This window comes from Plodia interpunctella, chromosome 20 (genome assembly GCF_027563975.2).
Source record: "Plodia interpunctella isolate USDA-ARS_2022_Savannah chromosome 20, ilPloInte3.2, whole genome shotgun sequence".
Taxonomy (NCBI): Eukaryota; Metazoa; Arthropoda; class Insecta; order Lepidoptera; family Pyralidae; genus Plodia; species Plodia interpunctella.
Genome location: NC_071313.1, coordinates 5,128,995 through 5,152,533, shown reverse-complemented (window position 1 = coordinate 5,152,533; position 23,539 = coordinate 5,128,995). Strand labels below are relative to the sequence as shown.

Here is a 23,539-nt window from a genome sequence, read left to right as displayed (position 1 = left end):
AAAATACTACAATTTTGGTGAAATTTGGTACAGGGATATAGACCAGACAGGACTAACATATACAAATATAGCCTGCCTTTTATTTACCACAAACGAAGTCTAAAGCGGCTATTTTTCGGCTATTTTTTACATAATATAGTAACCATATGTAATTTAAATAAAATGACATGACACAATTCAGGACTATAGGCCGAAAATTCCTTCTCGAGTCTCTTTAATCTCATTATTTATACATACATAACAATAAAAATTGTGGTATAAATTATAGTAAGGCAATCCTTGGTGTGGTGACTGAACGAAACCTAATTCATATGTCATTTCGTGTCGCCATACGCTATCGTGATCAAAAATCTTCGCCGTGGGAGTCTGCCCAGCAGCACTACTCTTGCTGCAACGTGTACACACCTTGCTGATGAAAGAGATCCTCTCGCGGCGGCGACAGCTCTTGCCGGAGCTGGTCAGCTCAACGGTCTTGGACCCTCGCCGCGACGGACGGCATAGCAGAGTCTCTTTGAACGCCACGCGGTATCTGAGGACAATCACAAACATAAACGTGTTTCTCTGTTAGATGCTTAGCAAAATGCGTGAAATATTTGGTTTAGGGTTTGCCTCTAAAGTAAATTGTCAACAAGCTAATTCAGGCCCCCAATTGCATTAATTACTTCGACAAAATGTCAACTGATTAGCGCAAAATTTCCCTGTTTATCAGCGTCTATTATTATATAAGTACCAGCGGTTTATGTAAGCTACGGAGTAAGGTTATGGTCACATAAGTTTGTTTCAAATTACTTGGTGGCTATATGTTCGGTTTTAGAAGAAAAAAAACTGCATGATTGTTATGCTCAAATAAAATGTACGGAAAATAATCCTAACACCCTATAAATTCTCGTTACCACATACATTTGTAGGAAATTCATCACATGTTTGGGACGAGGAAGTGATAAATGGCTTTGAATGTTATTACAACACATTTACTTGAGAAATGTGTTGCGTTGTGTTGAAATGAAAAGTAGCGCAAATGTTTCTGTTAGTTTGGGTAGTACTCATTCTGTTATCAGCATGAAATAGAACACCTTTCTATTTAGGTTCAAGCTTGTCCAGTTATCATTTGGTATGGAGCGCTTTGGTAATTTTGTTTCATCGAAAAGGAAACTTTAATTTCCTTATAGGTCGAACGAAAGATCAAGATGTGGTGTGCCCGTGGTCCACCCAGGTGAAAACAACAGGTGGACCACGACCGACGCCCGGTCCAGTCCTGCGGTACCTGTTTAGAACGAACGATGGAAAGTAAAGCTGTGACCGAGTGGTATCCAAGAAATGTAAAACGGAGCGTAGGACATCCGGCAGCTAGATTGCATTGGAAAAGAATGTCCAGGACAGAGATGGTTGGCGGAGACGGAAGGAGGCCTATACCCACCGGTAGGTCTCGGAGGGATGCAGACAATTATGAAATGTTATAGATTTCTTGAAATTGTTTAACAATTTGTCTTTGTGCCTAGAAAAGTGATTTTATTATTTAGTTACAAATTATATTTCTATTCTGTAAACTAAAATAACAGACAAACTACGATCTGTCTGTAGGGAAATAACGTCGAGGGGAGATTGATCAAAGGCAAAGTCGATCTGAACATCTCTGGATCGGGGACCGTGACCTTTCAGGAACATAGAATTCAATTTACGTGAATTTTCATTTCAATTGAAATTAATTTATATCTTACCTATGGTTAGAAAATGGCAATGATTAGCAAAATATGATTGTAATCAAATATTTGATCTTTAGATTGGCAAAATTATTAGGTCCCATTGATATTTAAATCAATCTGTTTTTATCCGTCGATCTACACTACCTATTTTGAATGTATTAATTTATTTAAGATAAATAGACCAATATACTATATACTATACAGAGACACACCCATATACTATACAGATCAATAGACCATTTATTTGTCAATCATCTCGATCACTCAATCTCGATGTTGTCCACAGAAATTAAATTTGAGTGGGTACACCACTCCACTGTGACGTTCACTTTAACCTACGCCTCGCTGACGTTTACGCAAAATGGCGTACTTTGCACCGGTTAAAGTTAACGTCAAAGTTGAGAGATACAACCCATTCTTGTCTCAGAGCCAGACGGATAAATTGCTGATATAAATTATGACATGAGACAAAATATCACGTGTAGAATTCACAACAATGACTAAATTAATAACGCCTGAAACATATGAAAGGTGTAAAAAAATTAACAAAGCTCTCGGCCATGTACCTATTCAAGGTGACGCCTCGGTGAACAATTAATCCCATATAATACCTCCGCCCCCGCCACCCGATGTCAAAGTGTTTTCTTTTGTTTTCAATTAAAAACACCAACTAATTTTAAAAATCCGATGAGCAGTTTAAAGTGCGTGTTTAAATTTTAAGAGCCATACATGCAGCACGTTGTATTGTGGCTACGATGTGCTCCGTTGCTTTCTATAGTTTCTAATTACTACGTTATTTTATGTCGATCTTTTAACGGATGTCAACGTGACGAACGACGCTGCGAAACGGAACCGTGAGGTATGGCTCTAAATCGGTCTTCTAACGAATCGCGTTTCTACGCGGACAAAATTTTGTTATTTATGTAAGAATAAGGTTATTAAATATTAGTTCGATATCTTTTGTAATTGTTAAATTTTTTTTTTTTTAAGTTTTAGGGATTAGGAATTTCCTACTACCTATCTAGAAACTTCCAAGGCGCAACCTTTAATAAAATATACGATGTTATTCTTCTAATTTACTATACGATTGACCCAGTTACATGTAAACCGAAGCAATGTAGTTCCACTTCTGTTCAGAACAGTGGACTATAAGTATAAATGAATTGGAGGCACGAGCCTTAGCATGAAACTCAGTTTACGATGTTTTTCTATTTGTCATAACAAGTGTAACTAGATAATTAACAGTTCAGACTATCCTCCATTCAACGTTATCCCATTTGGTGATTATATATATATATATATATATTACTATATATACGTTACGAAGCTTGTATAATTTATATCTACTATATACTTATAGTAGATATAAATTATACAAGCTTCGTACTCGTATGTTGCTAATACACTAACTACTAGATTATGTCGTACTATATTATACTAGCATACTCGTAGGAGGTAGTCTGAGACACCACGTGGAAATAAAAATAAAATAGAGCGCAATAATAATTGAATTAAACCAAGGAAACGAGTCTCCTAAGTGTGATTGTTTGGAGAGAACTCCAGAACTTGTTGCTTTGAATGAATAATTATCACTTCAGTCTACTTGTGGAGACTTTCATAAAACTTCCACTATGAGTAGATCATCTTTGGGGTGACTGAAAGACTTTTTTCAAGTGGAGAAAATCCTTGTTGTCCAGGAAGTGTAAATAGCAAATTAACACTTTAAGCGATTTGTACCACTTCACAATTTCTTAATGAAGCTCATGAATATTTATACACTTTGTGAGTCGTCTAATTTTAACATGGCAGGTCTTGTTAAAGAGGGGCGTGTTTTATTGCCTTTTTGATTGCATATTTACATTATTTTTACATAATTTATGAATATATCTTTCACATGTTTCTATTTAACCAAATAGACAATCTATTTAGATCTAAATAGATACATAAATTGCACATTTTAAATTTTATTCCTTTAACATGGTATCCGGGGATGGGAAATGAAAAAAAAAATCTTAAATGTTTTATAAAGGGAAAATCGTACCTATATCTGATTTTAGACGAAGATTGATAGAGAAAGCGCAACCATCTTACAGGCTAAGTCAATTTAACGCCCATGTTTGTATAATGTTTATATAAGTGTCATCAAGATATGAGGAAGTGAACACTCTTTGATAGATAAAATGAGATTTAGTCTAATTGTGATTTAGTCTATTTGTCTACCTAGTCTTATTGATTTTTTTTAAAACCCACATATTTAGAGTGAGGAGCTATGCTGAATATAAGAATGAACCCTCAAAGAAAGTGCTGTTGTTGCCAAGCTGTCAAGCTTATAATTGTATCCCTTATTCACCTCGTACGATATCCCCGGGAGGATATGGAGTGGTCCTTTTAAGAATTGTCCTATTCTAGAGCAGGCCACACTTTGGACCCACACGTTACTATCTAAAGAATGGGATCAAAAACAAAATTAGATTATACTGGTAGTACAACCAGTTGGACATAGCAGTAGAGCCACGGGTCAGTAGGGAAATAATTGTACATCCTTATCGTTACATCCTTTCCTTTACATATTTTAAAATATCTGTCTGATGGATTCTGATGACCTACTGACGGGTTTTCATTCAGTTTTCAACAATAGATAGTGTGCATTCTTGAGAAAAGTTGAGATGTATAATTTTTTTTGTTTTTACACTAGCGAAGCCAGGAGGAAATGCTAGTTATCATTACAAATTGTAGTAGATAATATGTCCTTCTATTTTCTGATGATTAAAAATTCTGCGGCACAAGCTTAACCTCCAGTTTTCGTGAATCGAGGCCACCTGTTACGACTTATTTATTGCCATTCATTATTCTAACCTGAAAATGTGTTATGAAAAATTAGTCTCCCCACCTGAGACTAACGTGTATACTGAGAAATCTTAATTGATGCTAAATGTGATGGAGATGGGTGTAGGTTAGAGGTACTGTGATAAAATTTAAGAACGTAATAAAAATAAGATATTTTTATTATGGAAATATAACTAAATTTACGACTTAGTGAATTTATAATGATTGAAATTTTTATGGTGCCGTAGCTAAATTTATACATCATTTCTAAAGCGCAAAAAAAGAAACTACTTAAATGTTTAAGCTCTGACGTTACTGTTGGTATTAGTATAAAGTACACACATCAATCGATCCTCATGGATCTCTATATGGCGGTAATAGCGACGAAAATGCAATTTAGATAGCTTTATCCGCTGTTCATTGTACAAAATTAATGTGAACAGAGCGAGATGATACTGTCAAGATAAGTATATTAATATTATTTTATTTACATTTTATTTAAGATGTATGGTGCCCACGGCCTTCAGACGTAAAGAAGAGTATGGGAACAAGCCGTGCCAGGGCAAGCCAAGTCATCTGCAAAGATGTTAATAACAATCAAGGTCAACAAACATGCACTTTTTAATATTGAAAAAAGAATTATAGTCTAAATGACAAATATTTTAAAATAATATTATTATTAAGAATATTTAAAAATTATATTTATTAATTGTAGCCCGTCCCGGCTACGTTCGGGTTAAAAATAATAGGTAAATCACACACCAAAACCTTCCTCAGGAATTACACTATCTATTGGTGAAAACCATATGAAAATCCGTTCAATGGTTTTTAAGTTTATCGCGAACAGACAGACAGACGCAGTAGAGGACTTTGTTTTATAATCTATAAGGAAGGAAGTATGTAATAATATATAGTATTTCTCAAAAAAATACAAACTTACTGACATTTCTTCCATATATTTGTAGTGAGGATAACAATGCATATACAAGCTTTTATTCAACTTGCAGTGTATCCTATGTTTACTCGAGTGGAATCTAGCAATTCAATTTTGAAGCAGACATCTTCAACCGATTGAGTTGAAATTTTGTACACACGTTTTGTTTGAATAACAATGCATTATTATGATAAGCACGACCCGATGGCGCACCCAGGAACGGCTCCAGACGTCGGAACTACTCAATGGTTTACTGCAAGGACATGATTTTTTTGTCGCACATTTTATTATCTTACCTCCCGCTCATAACATTGTACAGTATGGGATTGACAGTCGCGGACACGTAGTACAGCGCGCCGGCCACATTAAACAGATGCTCATTGATGACCTGGAACTGCATGAGGTGCTCGCCGTAGATGAAGAACAGGCGCTGGATGTGGAACGGAGACCAACATACGAAGAAGGCTACCACCACCGCCGCTGGGGACATGGCAAGGACTTAACAATTGTTTGTTCATCATCAAAATCATTTCCCCACTACTGGGAATAGACCTTTCTTAATGAACGGCATCCTTCTTTCTTTCAACTTATCCATGAATGGTCTTCGTGGCTTTTTTTCCCTCTCCAAGCTCCTACTTTTCCTTCAGTCAATAATTTCATAAACTTGTTGTCAAACATAGTTATGTAATCTTAACAAATTGTATGTGCAAATATTTTTTTAAGCGAAACAAACTAAAAGATAAGTAACAATTTATTCAATTTTTTAAATAAAATTGTTTGTTTTGTAACTAGCTGAGGCCTGCGACTTCGTTCGCGTGGCCGAACAATTTTTGGTAAGGAGTCAAAGTTATTAGAGAAATTTAATTATACAGACAATGTAACCTATGCATATAGAAGATCCTAAACAGACTGAAAAAGTATATATTCTATAGTTTAGCTGAACTATTATGACTCTTCTTCAGGTGTTCCAGATCTTCGATTTTTATACCTCAACAAAAAATGCTCATCAGACTGAACAATTTTTGTTAAGTCGTCATTACTATATTCCCTATAGTTTAGCTGTACCATCATTGTTCTCTATCAGGTGTTCCAGTTTTCAAAATCATTTATACCCTATATATTGCCCAGGCTTCATAACTATATAACAAAATAAAGTTTCATTCAAATCCGTCCAGTAGTTCCGAAGATTAGCGACAGACAGACATACAGAAAAATAGACAGATTTTTTTTTTCAAATTGTTACTCTGTTGCTATGACTCTATCGCCTAATTTTATTTTTATATAAATTTATTCAATGTACAGGATTTCTTTTTCTACTGTTTTATAATATGTATTGATTGTGACATGGAAATTCAGGTGTTGGAATCTCCTTGCAAAAGTATGTCTGTGTTAGAATGCTCCGCCCTTATATTGCATAGCAATTTGTTTTATTTCAGCAATCAGCTATACTATCTAATACTAATACTATCTCTAATACTATATACTATCTAATACTATGTTTGAGGCGGGCAATCTCCGAAACTACCGAACCGATTTCAAAAATTCAGTCACCATTAGAAAGTTACATTATTTAAGATAGCTGTAGGCTATACTTTATCTTAAAATTGATCGGTGGAGCGAAGGCCCGGACAACGTCTAGTTTAATATAAAAAACTGAAAACTAACATTTTTTATACAATATAGGTAAGTAAATTAACTTATGTTATCATAAGTGTATATTATCAGTTTTCTATCATCAAATTATGAGTAGACGAATAAAGGTTTCATTCATACACTCTTTCATTCATGTTTTATCTCCAATTAGTCAAAGCATTAGGGGGAAATTAAGATAAGTCTCGGCGAATATTACAGTTTCAAAATCTCTCAAGGATAATTTCAAGAATTCCTTGAAACAATATTAAAAGTTTGATGAAATTTAAGCTCCTTTGGCATTCTGTAATCTCGAGATTTAAGCACTGGGGATGAATTAACACTCGTATGATTTTACTAGCTTTTATTTAATGCAAGTATGTAAGGTAATATACATATTCTAAATGCGACATTGAAATGGAACTGAGCGGGGCACCTGGCTACAAGGAACGATCTACATTAGATAAGGATAGCCCAGGACAGAGATGGTTGGCGTAGACGGAAGGAGGCTGTACCGAGCAGTGTGTCAGCGTGGGTGGCATTGATTTATTTATAACATCTGCAGCCCTCCGTGACCCATTGCTGGGTGTGCATTTGTAACTCAATTTTGAAGCAGATTGAGCAAATTCAGTCCATCAGAAAGTCCTTTGCCGCGTCTGTCTGTTCGCGATAAGCTCAAAAACTATTGCACGGTTTTTTAGGCGGTTTTCACTAATAGAATAATTCATCGCACATCAAAATCCGTTGCGTAGATTTGATCTAAGCATATATCGGGACAGGCAGCGGGAAACGACTTTGTTTATACTATGTACAGTGATTATGGAAGTCTTTCGATAGTTCAGCGATAAACTTCAAAAAACATTTAGGCACGTTAAATTAAACCCAAAACCGATAAATTAAACCGTACCTACGTCTTGGAAGTCTGAATAAAGGATTAAGGACCATTATAATCATATATTTATTGAATAATATCTGCGCATCTGCTATTGTCATCTTTATTTGACTGTTATGTCTGATCTACGATATGTCTATTTAACAAATTTATCAAAATAATATAGGTATGTTTATTTTTAAGTCTCGTCTCGTTAAACCGTTTAAGTACTCTATGCTTGTCCGCTCAATTTATCAATTCCATTCAAAAATGTTAAGCAAATAACAGAAAATACGCATAATAAATATATATATCCTGAAATAATATAAATAGCAAAGTTATAGCGCTTCTAATTTTTCTAATATTTCCTAGATATTAAACTGCAAACGCGGAGATTTTCACCATCTGGCATATCTAAAACATGATTAATCGTTAAACGATTTGTGATCATAATAAACATTTAGATCCCATTGTTTCGAATTAGATGAAGAACAGACAATCAACGTCAAAAGTATATTAATATTTCCAATTTGTTTTTGTTTGCACAGCTAATAATAAACTGCTCAAATTTTCGGCCTGGTTTTAGACAAGACAATCACTCCAGTTCACCCTCAGACAGGACTATAAATTAAATTTCATATATAATTTGGTACAGTATGAACCATGTATAAACCCTGTCGGGAAAGAATATAGTGGATAAATTGGAACGGCGGCAGTCCGATAAACCTTTTAGTTCCCGTGCAGCCTGATAGGATTGCGATCCTATTGTTCAATTGCTTTTATTTATTTATTACTAGCTGCGCCCTTGGGCTTCGCTTTCGTGGGAATATCGGGATAAAAATACCCTATGTGTCATTTCAGATTATATCACTGGTGGACCAAATTTCATAACAATCCGTCCAGTAGATTTCGCGTGAAAGAGTAACAAACATACACATCCTCACAAACTTTTAAGGAAGGGTATGATAAAAGTTAATTAAAATTAAAATGGATGCGCGAGTAAAACAGGTTCTCTATTTTTTTACGTGACCTGGCCTAGGGCATATTGGAGTAAGTGCCAAATGGCCGGCTTTAAAACTTTTTTTTTCAGTATTTTCAGTTAAAATGTAGCTTTTATTTATTTCTCTTTTCTTCGTTTACTGTGCAGCAATCAATATACTAATTACTTATGGGATAATTATATACTTACAATACATTTTTGTAAATTTATTGTAATTTTATAATTCTTACCCTTTTTTAAGTAGTTTGTCATTTCCCTTTTTTTATTAGTTGTAGTTTAATGTATAGGTAGGTACATGTGTAATTAATTTTCAATATAGAAATAAATAATACTTAAATGTATAACGTAAAAAAATACATATCTCTAAATTAACAAAAAGTAAATAACATTTAAAATGTCATTGAAAGACCACAGCCAGCCTATATCACTTCAGAAGTATGAACCTCAGAAATAAAAACAAAATACATTGTCCATTTGTTTGATATAACTTTATTGTACACTAGATATTGCTCGGAGCTTCGCTCCCGTGGGAATTTTGAGTTAAAATATAGCCTATAGCAATCTTGGATTATGTACCTTCCACGGTGAAAGAATTTTTGAAATCGGTTCGGTAGTTTCGGAGATTACCCACCTCAGACTTACAAACTCACAAACGTTGTGCCTCTTTATAATAATAGTATAAATAGATTGAAATTAATACAAGAAAGATGCATATACAACGACGGACTTATCCCATGTAGTCTTCAGTCAATCCGCGATTGGTATATACCAATCGCCGGTTGACTTGACAGCATCCATCGGGTAAAATATATCTATATTTTATCCGATGTTGATCGAAATTCTCAAGAATCCTGCCTTTGAAGTCGAAACTACACATCTTAGTAAAATTTAATTACAATGTCGGTCGGTATGTCACGTTAATATCCTAAAACAGAGATTCTCAAAGCATGTATTGGGTAACCACAAGAATTTTGATCATATTGAAAAAAAAACCTAAACCATCTTATTAAACGCACATTAGTTACGACATCACGAGCAATATTTGTTTAAATATTTATCCTCTAGTTTCCGAGAAGGACTGTAATGATATTCATTAAGTTTTATAAATAGGTGCTTACGGGGGTAATAAATTGCTATATAAAAAAGTACCCTATCTGTTTTTCCAGGCCATATTCTACCTTCTACCCATGTACCAAAGTTCATAACTATAGGTCCAGTAGATTTTGCGTGAAAGAGTAAAAAACAAACATACACATATCCTCACAACCTTTCGCATTTATAATATTTGTAGGATAATAATATTGTATGGTCGTGTCTGAATGGTATGTATTGTAATTTATAATATAAATATATAATTTCTCAACATTCGCTTATTATAAACAAGATCCGACCACCGTATCATTTATTCATTAACATTATAATAATAATTAAATAAAAGGTACCTCTAATATAATAATATTAGAGGTACCTTTTAGATCTAGATACCTAGGTAATTATAATGTTGATTAACTTTTACCCGCGGCTTTGGTCGCGTTTATTTCGTGCGTTCAATTATAACGTATTATTGTCAATATCTCTGGTTCTAAGTAACGTATCTGGATTAAACGAATACCAGATTTTAAGTTAAACAATCCGCTAAACAACTGTGGAAACCGCATCAAATATTATACAGTAGTTTTAGTGTGATGCATGAACAAGCAATCTATGTATCATATATTGTATCAATCTATGTATCACTATAAACATAAAAAAACTGTAAGTTGACTATGTTATGTTCATATATGGCTGTATATAAGAGATAACTATGGGGGTCATTATATGACTAAAAGAAGCCAAAACATTTTTTTTTAGAATTTTTATTTATTTATTTATTTATGTACACAACATAACAGTGTAAATATAAAACTTACAAATAGGAAACTAAGTACAAAGGTACTACTTATTTCTATAGAAATTTCATCCAGTAGACCCGCGAAAGAAGAATGGGAAAAAAGAGGCATTGGCGTGTACAAAACAGGAAATTACAATATACTTAAATATTTTGTATAATGCATAATATAATATAATGTATAAACCATGTATAAGAAACTATAATAGTAAATACAAAAAATATATACATATATACTTATATATATTAGGATCAAACAGAAAGGAGATGTTCCTTAACCCTTTTCTTAAAGACCGAAATTGTTTTTGACTCCTGTATACTAATTTTGTGTCTGTATGTTTGTTAGCGTAACACGCTAAATATGCATAGAATTTGATGCAACTTAACTTAAAATCTGGTATAGGTTTCATCGCGATACGTCGCTTAGAACTGGAGATATTATAAGTTATAAGTGGAAGCATGAAAAACGCGGGCAATAGCAAGATTGAAATAATATGTACTTTGTGTCACGACCTTCATTCTCCGCTTCTAAGTAAAGCTGATTATATCAGGTATTTAGTACACTTTCACATAAAATACTAAGCTTACGATATAAAAAACTTTTCAGAAATATCAACTTAGGGTGAGTTGTACACTTTGATGTTTACTTTAATCTGCGCGCCACCGTCTTTTAGACAAAATGGCGTACTTAGCGTTTTTCTGTGCAGGTTAAAGTTAACGTCAAACTTGAGACTGGTGTATTATTCCCTCTCTTTTGTTGGTATATGTTTGAGACTTTGTTTAATTTACGATTTAATTGTTATCGAAACGAAATCAAATATTTCTTCACACTGAGTTATATTTTCATGATTTATTTTGTGAACAAACATAAACGATCCATATTCCCAGCATGGGACGAACTTAAAACAATGGACAAGAGATATAGAAAGATTCCGAGAAAATAAAAATGTGTGGAAAATCCATGCTCATACTTATAATATTACAAATGTGAACGTCGGTTTGTTTGTCTTTCTTACAAGTCGAAACGCAATAGACTGATGTGGATGTTGTTGTGTTGTAACCTTGTGTTTATTACAAGATGATTCGAATCTGGGACCTTTTGGTTCACAAGTGGGCGCCATAACCACCGCTTCAGCTTACAATATAAGACCAAGAATTTGTTAACGGCGCCATTTTTTTTTTTTTTAGGACAAATCACACAGATCATTTTCCATCATGACCCGACCGGGGATCATCCTTTTGTCCAATTTAGCAATGATATCTCAATTGGTTAATTTCAAACTACAAAATTAGGTATTTAAAGTAATAACCACTTAATTAATTTCCAGTGTAAACCCACGATATATTGTGTTTGGCGTAACAATCGCCTGAGGACTTGCGAATTCAAAGTTTTAAGGCGTGCTTTTGTTGTCAGTATCGCCTTGTCATTGAACTTGTCGAACCCTTCTTATTATAGAGTGTGTTATTGCTAAAGCTAGTGTTAATTGTGTATTAAATTGAAATTAAATAATGATAGGATGCTAGCCTATTTCTTTATATTAGTTCTATTTACATAAAATATGGACAAATTTCTAAGCATTATAATCACTTTCTATATTTATCGAAGTCTATTTATAAGAAAACCTACGCGAAATTTTCCTATCGCGATCTTATAAAGTAAAGGATGCTAAATATAACTACTGAAGTAATAAATAAGCTAGCCTAATTGTCACAGCCCTTGTCAACGCAAACCCTTAAGCATAATTTATGGGAAATATATATAAATGTACTTTATCTTTGATTGTAAAATTAGTTAACATATAACACAAAGATTTAGTTGCAATTGAATATTTTTTTCGAAAACCGATTTTCGGTTAGATTTCTCACGTCTGTCACTTACGGGGTAGACAGAGCCAAGAGTTACGGAACTAGAAGCCTATAAATAAAACAAATTCCGAGGATCAATTATCACATTTCATTGGTCTAGCCTAGACCAGACTTACAGACATATATAGCCCGAACAATCAATCACAAATACTTGATACAATTTAGTTTCAATATTGGTAGTGTAGATATTAATGAACTGAAACCAAATTTGATTAATCACTGAATCAGGCTGAGAATTAAGTTAAAACAAAATCAATAACAAAATAGTCAAGAGTGTGTCGATAGTTAACGAAGTCTAAACGCAATTTTTTGTGTTGTTTTTGAGTTTTACTGTAAAATTTAAATACCGGGGTGTGAGCATGATTATACCATAGGAATACCAGATGCAATTTACATATCAAAGCGCTTTCTCGGTTCCTTCAGCTTAAGCCAAGGATCCAAAGTCCAAAACTACAGGCATTTATTTATGGCTTGTTAGAGTATTTGTGGCCAAGTTGATGTGTACGATATATATTTACTTAAATTCTATAATAGTGATAGATTTACAAGCATAAATCAATCGTGACTTAGATTAATTGTATGGGACCAAAAGGCAAAAACATATTTGGTGAAAAAAAATGTTTTTCACCAAGTCCAATGACGTTGCAAAGCCGCTATGTTTTTTTTTAATGTAACCTATCTAAGAACCATGGATTTAGTAAGTACTTCGTACAGAGTACCTACTGATTCCATGCTAAAAACACGGGCAAAAACGAATACCCTTCTTTTGCAGTCGGGTAAAAATAGCTACATGGACACAGCGATCCAATATTGCGTGAACATCGGGTCACACAATATAGTTTGATAAGGATGTGATAAAATATAAATCATTCTTAGATTCAGTTGTGGGTGGGGGCAGGAGATGGCCCCGGGCGCCACCATTTCGAGGGTAGAAAAATTATCCTTTTTTTTTCTATTTCAAGGGGCACCCAGCAAGCCATGTCTGTAAAAAAACCGCCGCCGCACAAAGTCACATGTGGAAAAAATGTGTGATCGCGATCATTCAGACAAAATCAAGATCTTGCATACATTAAATACTGTATGTCCGTCCAATCCGTCCGTTAATAGTCTGTATGTCCCACGCGAGTTCTAGAAACACCTACGATTTGTACTCCTAGAGGCCGGGAATTTATGTCGTCAAAGGGGCGGCAAATTCTGATTTCGCCCCGGTCCATAATAATCTATGCTACGCAACTGCTCAAATGTGATGTGTAGTGAAACTGAAAGGTTTGCCCACTGTTCAAATAGCCAGTAGACCGTACCAATGCCAATATATAAGCTGAGTGTCCACAATAAGGCTTATAAATAAATATAAAATAAACAAATATGTATTCAGGACAAATCACACATTGAATTAACCGAGTTATGGGTTAATCACTCTTAGATACTATATTTTATAACATATAAATATGTATAAATATATGTGTGACATGTATAACAAATCAATTTAAATATAAATATATAGATAAAAATCCAAGACACAGGTGAGTCCGAAATAGTCATTTTCCACCTTGACCCGACCGGAATCGAACCTAAAGGCCCCCAGTGTAGCAGTCCGGCGTGATAACCATTAGGCCACGGAAGTCGTCTAAATCTGTTAGATAATTTTATTTAAGACAGCTGATTTAATTTATTTTCATTATATTTTACGAGACGGTCGTCTATAATGTTGCCGATGAAATTCGCAATCAATTGACTTGACCAAGGTAAATGAAAAAAATATATATATGGAGTTTAAGTGACCACACGAATGGTAGCTCCGTATGGTCATTTAGTGAATGACCCAAATAAATACATAAATAGTGTAAAACATAATGGGCGAACCGTGTTTTGTAACGAGAGCGCCTGGAAGATAACTACGCTTGTTGAAATAAAAGAAATTATACTTCTGAGAAACTAGTTTTCTTTATTTTAAATATAGTAATAAACTAATAACAATTTGCAAGATAAAAGCAGGACGTACACCCGGGAACGGAACAGTCAAAAAAGATCCACAGACTAACAAGGTAAATAGCTGTTTATTGCGCTCTCGAATCACTATATTATGCTACTTGTATTAATATTATAATTTACTCTAAAGTACAACAAACCTAATCTGTTTTTTTTTTAATGTATTTCACGAACTATTTGACGAATAATTTTTGTATATTTAACGAACGAAATTTGTGCACCTAGCCTTAGATACGGGACAGATATTTCAAGGCACCATATGACAACAGTATAATATTCGCTACATTTGGGAAAACTGGCTTATATTGCGTAGATGTGTAATACAATTGACAACACTATCTAAAACGACACGTTTGTATTTAAATAAGTAAAAGCATATCAAAATATATAGGTACGTACTTATATAGCTGAAACGTATGTAATTTATATCTGCCAGTGTGATTTACAGCAAAATATGATTTATATTCTAAACAGACCAAACGGGAAAGTACTGATCGTTACGGAGAGTCTCATTGATCAAATTCCAACTTTAGCCGTCTGTGGGAATTTTCCAAAAATTTTCCAAAGCAAAGCATATTAATATATACATATTAAATATGCATTTTAATTAAGTAACTGCGTGATCTTATGAATAGTTCATAAATATAGATTTCATAGAAACGCCAATAGTCCTAGGTGAGCGATAAAAGCTGCAAGTTCGAACGATCTGCTATGATTTTAGAACGGTCATAAACTCTGCACGTTTGTAATGTATTTAAGAAACAAAAATCTTTTACAAGCTTTTAGCTGAGAGTATAAAAATACAAAATTTAAAATTGCTTACATTAAAACTTTGAAAGCATTTTCCCAGAAACTTTGATAAACTGCAATCACATAGCTATAATAGAAACAATTTTATTTTTAAATATTTTTCAAGAAGGTTAGATAACCGAAACATTTACTTGAAGTGTGGTAACCGTACAAAGTAACACTGATCAAGCGTGAGTCGAACTGAGGCTTCCGTACCTTGAGATATTGAAGAATTTATTTTCTATGAAACGTATCGTATAAATATTTTAAAAACCAATTACTATGTTGACTAACGAAACAATATGTAGTCAAACAGATAGCTGTTTGTTCGCGATGAACTCAAAAAATACCGAACGGATTTTTGTACGGCTTTCACCAATAGATAGAGTAATTCCTGAGGAATCAAATTTATTATACTCGACCGAAGCCGGGTCGGGCCGCTAGTTTAATATAAATTTAACTATACGCATTTCTGAGAACCCTTTTCTCAGGAATGCGAATTTATCAAGTTGATCAACAGATAGACGGGCAACGAAAAATTGAAGGGTTCCGCTTTTTTTAATACGTATGGAACCGTAAAAAATTGCTGAGGTTTAATTTTGCAAGTATTGTATACCAATAGGGGCCGTTTCTTCGTCTGCATATTTCAAGTCTTGAAAATTTCGATACAAATGTTCTTTGTGTTTTTGCATAGTTGCAAGAAAATAAAATGAACGTCTGAAACGTGTTGCTAAACTTATAAATTTAAGAACAGCTGGACTAAATTTTTTGTATTTCTTTAAGGTATTCGTAAAAGCTGCTTTCTTTGCAATATTCGTTATAGTCCTAGGAAAATCTTTATGAAGAAAAATAATGTCAATCCCCAAAAGTTGAGATGTTAGAAATTAGTAATTGCTCTAAAATCTCTCTTCTCTTCAAGTATTCTTAGTTGCATCCGGGGCTGTGACGCCACACAGCTCGGGATCAGCATAAAAAATAAAACTATTTTGTTCAAAATTCAACTGTGATATTAATAGTAACAGTAGTTAGTTCATTTTATTTTAAGTAATTAATAACGTTTAAAACCTAATACGAGCACCAGTGAAGTGACCCATATTATAAAATACCTTACGACTAACATACATATAAAATTATTGTACACAGATCACACGGCAGATTTTACAACTGGTTCAGTAACTGTGTCGAACTGTCGAGATAAAAATCTTTTTTTGTTGTATAGCTAAGAAGCATACATGTGCAACAGGATATATAATTTTTGAAAACTGAAACAGCTTATGTCCTACTCTAACTATCACTAATCTTTGCAAAAATCTTTTCTATACACAAATCTTTGATAAAATCCTTCCAGCTGGTTTGACATTACTAAATAACAAATATCTTCACTTTCGTATTTATGATTCACCGGGGTCCACGCGAACGAAGTCTTCTAACTAGTTTATAATATTAGTATAGCTTATTTAATACTGAGATTTTACTCACCCAGCATTCGGATGATGGCTTTCCGGGATTTGGCCTGCCTGGTCTCCCCGTGGACCTGCCCGTTCAGGAGACCCACCTTCGTCTTCTCATTCACGCTGGTACTCCTGAAAAACGTATGTATTTTATAACAGATAGCTATCATGACGTGATTCTCGATACTCCCACACAAGTAGCTACAAAATTATTCTGATAAAGCGGATGTTTTCTTTAAACCACTATGTGTTTTATGAATACATAATTATAAAATTATTATGTATCATATCCCTTATTTATAAAAATGTTATCCTCTGATTAGCCTCGGAAGAGAGTATCGTTCTTTCAATGTCAAATGTCAAATACTAAAAAGAGAGAGGGGGACAACACTACTCCAAGCCTATTCAGAAAACTATTTTTTTATTAGTAGAGTGAATACAGGTTACATACAGGTATATAAAGGTTTTTATATCTGGGATACATTTCTAGTATGTGAACTCCAGTATAGCGTCAATGGCGAAGCTCGTAGCATTTTCGTAGCAAATGTCCGTGGCGTAGCTTTACGCCGAGAGATCGTAGCGCTTTTCGTAGCAAATATCCGTAGCACATACCTACGAACCAAATTAAAAGGAAAATGTGTTTGGCTATTTTCCTTTGTAAAAGAGTCATTGTTTACACTTTGATTCCCTCGATATAGCCGCTAAAATCCCGTAATTTCCTCATTTTCTAAACATAATATTTACATTGTTTCGAAATTAAAGGTGGCCAGGAAGATAAAACGAAAAAAAAAACATTAATTTGTTCATCAATAGCATAGACTGTTTATTTGTTTTACCGTTATAGCTTTGGGGTATCGACTGCCAAGCAAAAGATATATAATGTTAGATACAAACTATGAAACAATTTGTTACCTTTTAACAAAATGTATTTACATATGTGATAAATGTTTGTACAGACTTGTTCATCACAGCTTCTCTATTAGACATTTTAGAATCTGAATAGCCCAACTTTCCCCAAAGAATATTTATGCATTTGATTATATTCATATATATATCAAGCATATATAGGCACTTTTAAATCGGACCCATATTTTCAAAGAAGCCATCAAAATAACTACAGTTTTATTTCATTATATTAGTGTGACAACTAGGGATTACGAAGACCGTGGGAAATAGAAACGAAAAGGTAGGAAAGCTGACCCTGGGCTCAGACGGTCCAATCTTTTATTTCATTTATTTTTACACAAGTGTTGTAACAGATCGAATAAAGGATAAATTCACTTACCAGAGCAAATGATAGGATGAAATTCGATTACTTATTACAACAAATCGTTCGGTTGTCCGACGTTGAGGAATGGCGGCGCAACGCGGGTCTGCGATCAAATCATATTAAATGGACTGGACTAAAGCAACAGTCCCATTCTCACACAATAAAAGTCGTGACGGATTTATTTCAGAGCATTAATTGACAAAACATGTGGCGGAACACGCGGGCGGAGTCGTAGTCAAAAGCTGATGTACTCACTATAACACACAGTGAAATAGAAATCAAACACCAATTATCAGGCATGTTTAAAGCTATCTGGCGCTTTAAAAAGCTGGACTATTCCAAAACGTTTCGGCCCAGCGGTTACCCATATCTGTCGTCCCCTAGAAATAAATGACCGGCCATTAAACCCCATTCAGTGAACCTGAAATACGTGCGGGCTTATATCCAAAGGGATCTTTCACGTTCAGGGCATCACGTCTTTCATAATAATTTTTCTGGACTGTTTTGTCTTTATTGAAAGATAATATGTCCGACATGGTGTCCATTTGTTACAACGCGGCAACATTTGGCCCGAAAAGAGACTATAACTAGGTTTAGACACGGCTAGAACTTGGTGCAGCCAGTCTCATTTGCTTAGACCTAGATGTAGTTTATTTATATCCGTCTAGATCTAGCTTTATAATGTCGGCTAGACCTAATGTATTAGCCATCGAAAACCGGCTGCGTCTTCGGCTAAAACAGATACACAAGAATTAATTTTAAATCTATATTTAATCATATGACTTCATACAGGTCTAATCTATATGATGGATAATACAAAGACAGGCTAAATCACTTGACTACACTTGGCTGACTATTTAGCAAAAATTTTCACGCAAAAATGAACCCGGAAGTGCCGGCTATTTTATGCAAAAACAAATTACAACAAAATCATAATTTAAGTCAGATTCTGTTTTTGTGAAATAATGTTATCATAATAAAATCTTTATTCAAACCAACTTATTTATTAAAATCAATGTTATAGTCCTTAATAACTAAATCTTGTCTTTGATAAAATTTGTAGTCGCAGCGGTCAAAACGCTCTGAGCTTATTCAAGTCGCCTAAATCTGACTTGACCTTTTACGGCTTTTATATCTGTGGTCTACCTACACTATATACACACTAGTGAACTTAAACTATCAAATCTACTACATAAGTGTTTGTGAATAATAACGTATACATATTTATATATACTAGAATTGAATAACCATTTGGTTCATATTTTTATAGGGTATGGAAAGCCTACAAAATATATATTCTTTGTTGATTCAGGATCTAAGCATATTTGCTTAGATCCTGAATTATATCAGGCACACATCGCTAAAGAAAGGCTGTACAGGCAGTATGTAATGTACAGTGAGTGGAAACGGTAATTCATTCACGTGCAGATACTGCCAAAAATCTAGACTAGACCATAGAGATTCTAGAAGCGGTGGTGGTGTAATGATTAGACGCCCGCCTGTGAATTGAAAGGTCCCAGGTTCGAATCTTACTCGTGCCACATTAGTTTGTATACAAATCTGACTCATGTGTAGTTGTTTTCATCGACCACCACTTGCCTCCGGTGAAGGAAAACATCGTGAGGAAACCTGCACACTGGTTGATTCTTATTAACTTGTGTGTGAAATGGAGAAGGCAATGGCAAACCACTCGATTAATAATGCCAAGAAAGTTGTTGTGTGTGTTTTTAATTGCACGTGATAACCACGACCGTCAGCCATGAGGAATACGACTTTGAAGGGATAGAGATTCTAAATTCAAATCTACTTTTTCTTCTTGCCTTGTCGATGCCATTACCATGGAATTAGTAGGTACTCCGTTATTAAATCCGGGGCCATTACAAACATTCCAACTATATATTAAAATTCCTTAAATGAGCTCTGCCATTTTTAATGCCTAGGTAAATCTACTTACCGAGGTGTAAAAATCGTACGGAAAAAAAATAGTATCATATTACGGCTCAACCGCTGGATTTTGTTGAAATACTTGAAATTTGTAATAAAATATAAGACGTATTCCCTATCAGAGGAAGATATTTACATATTGCTTTGTGTTGCTTTTGATAAAAATTCACAAACAGCATAATATCAACAGACTCGACACAACTCACAAAATTAAGCTTGATTTTCTCATGATATAGGTACCGTATTTGATATATACCGGATTTCGTCTTTATCTTTTACGGGGTACACAGAGCCAAGAGTGAAACGTGAACTGAAATTGGAATATTTGGTGAAATTAAGATTGATATAAATGTAAAGTGATGCTAGCCCGTCGCGGATTATATTATTAATCTCCATTTAAAACCCTGTCATTGGCTATTACAATTTACGCGGGAAGACCAATCTGCAAAACGTAACGTCAGCACAAGCCAATCTCTGATAGGTTCGGTATTCAAAGTTGTAAGTATTCTTTGTTTTGTCTCGTTCAATGTCAAAGAGAGAGAGGAACAGAGCAAAGAATATAACTATTCTAAGTCACATTCTAATCGGCTTAACTCACAGACCAGAATGGAAAAGTATAAAGCTTTTAAATTATTTTTTTTTATCGAAAACATCGTTTTTCACCTCCAATCTATTTAATCAAACAATTATTTTCACACTATTTATAAGAGAAATATAAATGACGAGAATTTAAATAAAGCTGGGAGATGGGTCTAGATGCGTTTATCTCAAAGAAGATTGATGATGACTACGAGTTACGATTACAGTTTTTTTCTCCATTTACTAACGACAAGAGTTAACACAGTCGTGCTAGGTTTTATATGTATTTATCTGTTTATGAAATCTTTTTATCTTTGTTATAAATAAATCTGTATGTTAAAGAAATACGAATATTCTTTAAAGTCACATTGCAGATGAAATACGTTTTTAATCCCCAACGCATAAAGAGGGGTGTTATAAGTTTGACCGCTAAGTGTGTCTATCTGTGTACGTGGCACCGTAGCTCATCAACGGGTGAACCGGTTTGGATGCGTTTTTTTTTTATTTGATAGCAATTTTTTTTTCTTGGTTCTTAGATATGTTTGATCAAAATCGGTTCAGCTGTTCAAAAGTTGAAACGAAAAGAAAATTGAAAGTCGGGGTTAACAAATAAACTTGTTAAATACAAACTTATCACATTCAGTACGTGTAAAAGAACTTTAATTTTACGAAGAATTTATGACCTATTGACGAAGCATGTTGCGTGATATATTTTATTTTAAAAAGTCAAGTGTCACTTTACTTTCAAAATTACGTATTTTAATACAAACTTGCACTCCACGTATTTTTCTATGAAACCCCTAAATGCGAGAAATAACTTTAGGCGTGGATTTGCCAGGATAAAGATATCTTTTTTCCCTAGTGTGCATGAAATTACATACAGACACTCCAATTTTATTTATATGTGCATACATACTTACGTGTGGGTTAAAAGAAGAAACTAAACTATCGAAATTTATCTTACCTAATTTGCAGACCCATTCGAACGTAGAGGCATAGGATGAGGATCCCGGGTATGAAGAAGAAGAAGATACTGCTCAGTTCCAGGAGTGGAGAAGAAGCCATCAGCGCGCAGAATGCGGAGTCCAAAGATACGTTCCCGGAATCTGAAACAAAACTTTCTAATAGATAAAATATAATTTTGTAACCTGACAGATAAACCAACTGTTAGATACATCTGCATGAAGATATTACCAGTTAACCCTATCCAATCATTGTGAAACACAATTTGTTACATATATCTATCAGACACTTTGTCAGCCAGCGGTAAAACATGCCAACCAGTATAGCCATTTTGTGTTGGAATCCTAAACTTTTTAACCGCATTTTTAACTCAAACGATAGACCCGGTTCCGCCGGAGCAGTAATTTATCTCAGAGATTAATGATCAAAATTTCACGTAAATTAGTAGAAAAATTCGTAACAAAAAATCATGTTTAACCAAGTGATGTAGTAACAAAACATTAATAATTGTCTGTTCAATACCAGTGTTGTTTGAAGCGAAAACTACTCATTGTAATTATAATTTACTAGCTGCGCCCCAAGGCTTCGCTCCCGTGGGAATTTCGGGGTAAAAAGTACCTTATATGTTATTTTAGGTAATATTCTACCTGTGTACCAAACCGTGTACTACCGCTATACAACTGTCAAAACCGCATCCAATTTTATCCAGTAGTTATTGCGTGGTGCGCGAACAAATATACTTCTATTTTTCTTTAATATTTCTATAATATGTACGGACATAGCCCACTTACAGTTTTATTATAATATGTAATGTATGTATATATTCTTTGTAGATTATGGTAACAGACCTTTGAAGTCCTCCAGAACTTTTGGAAGGCAACTTGTTTTATGTACTACACAAATAGTACATTTGCTTGTATGAGTTTCCTTTATAGGGTCGAAGGACAAAGGGAAAAGGTATATCAGAAATTCATATATTTTAGCACATACCAAATATCTTTAAATCTAAAAATATTTGAATGATTGAGATTTCACATTGAGGTCCTAAATCGCCTATTTCCTTGCTTTGATTGGGGGTAGGGGAACAAATAAAAACACTACACGTGTACAAATAAAATCCCAAACGTGAAAATGTACATGGTTACGTATTTCTTATGTATAAGCGCAAAAATGGACTATAAATAAAAATAGATTTTTTTTATACTTCATTTTTGCGCTTATACATATAAATACGTAACCAACACGCCACAGGGAGGCAACGTGCTCAAAACACTGGCAGCGTTTCCTCGCTCTATTGCGCAAAAAAGCTGTCAGTGTGCGTAGTGCGACTTTGCTTTTAACATCTCAACATCGAGTCGACTCGCAGTGAGACGCAGCTAATAAATCACAGTGCGTGACGCGACGACAACCACACCGAAATATTGGTTCGCTGCGTCTCACTTCGAATTCGACAGTGAGAAGTGAAATGTAAACCCGCACTTCGCCCTCAGCTCTCAAATCTCCTGCGATTACGATATGTACGATATTTTGTCCCTACAAATATTTTGTCAACCTATATATTTTCAAGGGTTTCTTTTAATGAGGTCGTAATTATTTAATTTAAACCCGTGATCTAAACACTCTTAATTTTTTGATCAACGCGCAGCGGTTCGTTTTGTGACAGCTAAATGTAGCGGTGAATTTAGAACCGGCCGATCGACCGATGTATAAGCATTTAGTTGAGAGCTTGTTCCAATCCTTTGATGCTGAATAGATTGCCCTTCATTCTGGTTGGAGCCTTTCAAAATTGATGGGAGAGTAAATGGATTTATTTTAGGTGAAGTTACGTGGTTATTCG

The 23,539-nt window shown here is 34.4% G+C and overlaps 1 protein-coding gene and 1 long non-coding RNA gene across 3 annotated transcripts in view; one reads left to right on the top strand and one right to left on the bottom strand.

Moving 5' to 3' along the window:
* LOC128678608 (neuropeptides capa receptor-like) overlaps positions 1-23,539 on the bottom strand; it is a 60,088-nt gene that overhangs the window by 6,141 nt on the left and 30,408 nt on the right. For both annotated transcript variants that reach the window (XM_053760242.1, XM_053760241.2), the window contains exons 4-7: positions 21,704-21,845; positions 16,975-17,078; positions 5,760-5,943; positions 406-529 (exon numbers count right to left, since the gene is read on the bottom strand). In XM_053760242.1, coding sequence (XP_053616217.1) covers positions 406-529; positions 5,760-5,943; positions 16,975-17,078; positions 21,704-21,845 — 554 coding nt within the window. The remainder of the gene's footprint in view (positions 1-405; positions 530-5,759; positions 5,944-16,974; positions 17,079-21,703; positions 21,846-23,539) is intronic.
* Positions 2,444-5,910, top strand: LOC128678611 (uncharacterized). The gene is made up of 3 exons (XR_008405655.2): positions 2,444-2,562; positions 5,033-5,131; positions 5,783-5,910. It is a non-coding gene; the product is annotated as an uncharacterized LOC128678611 (long non-coding RNA).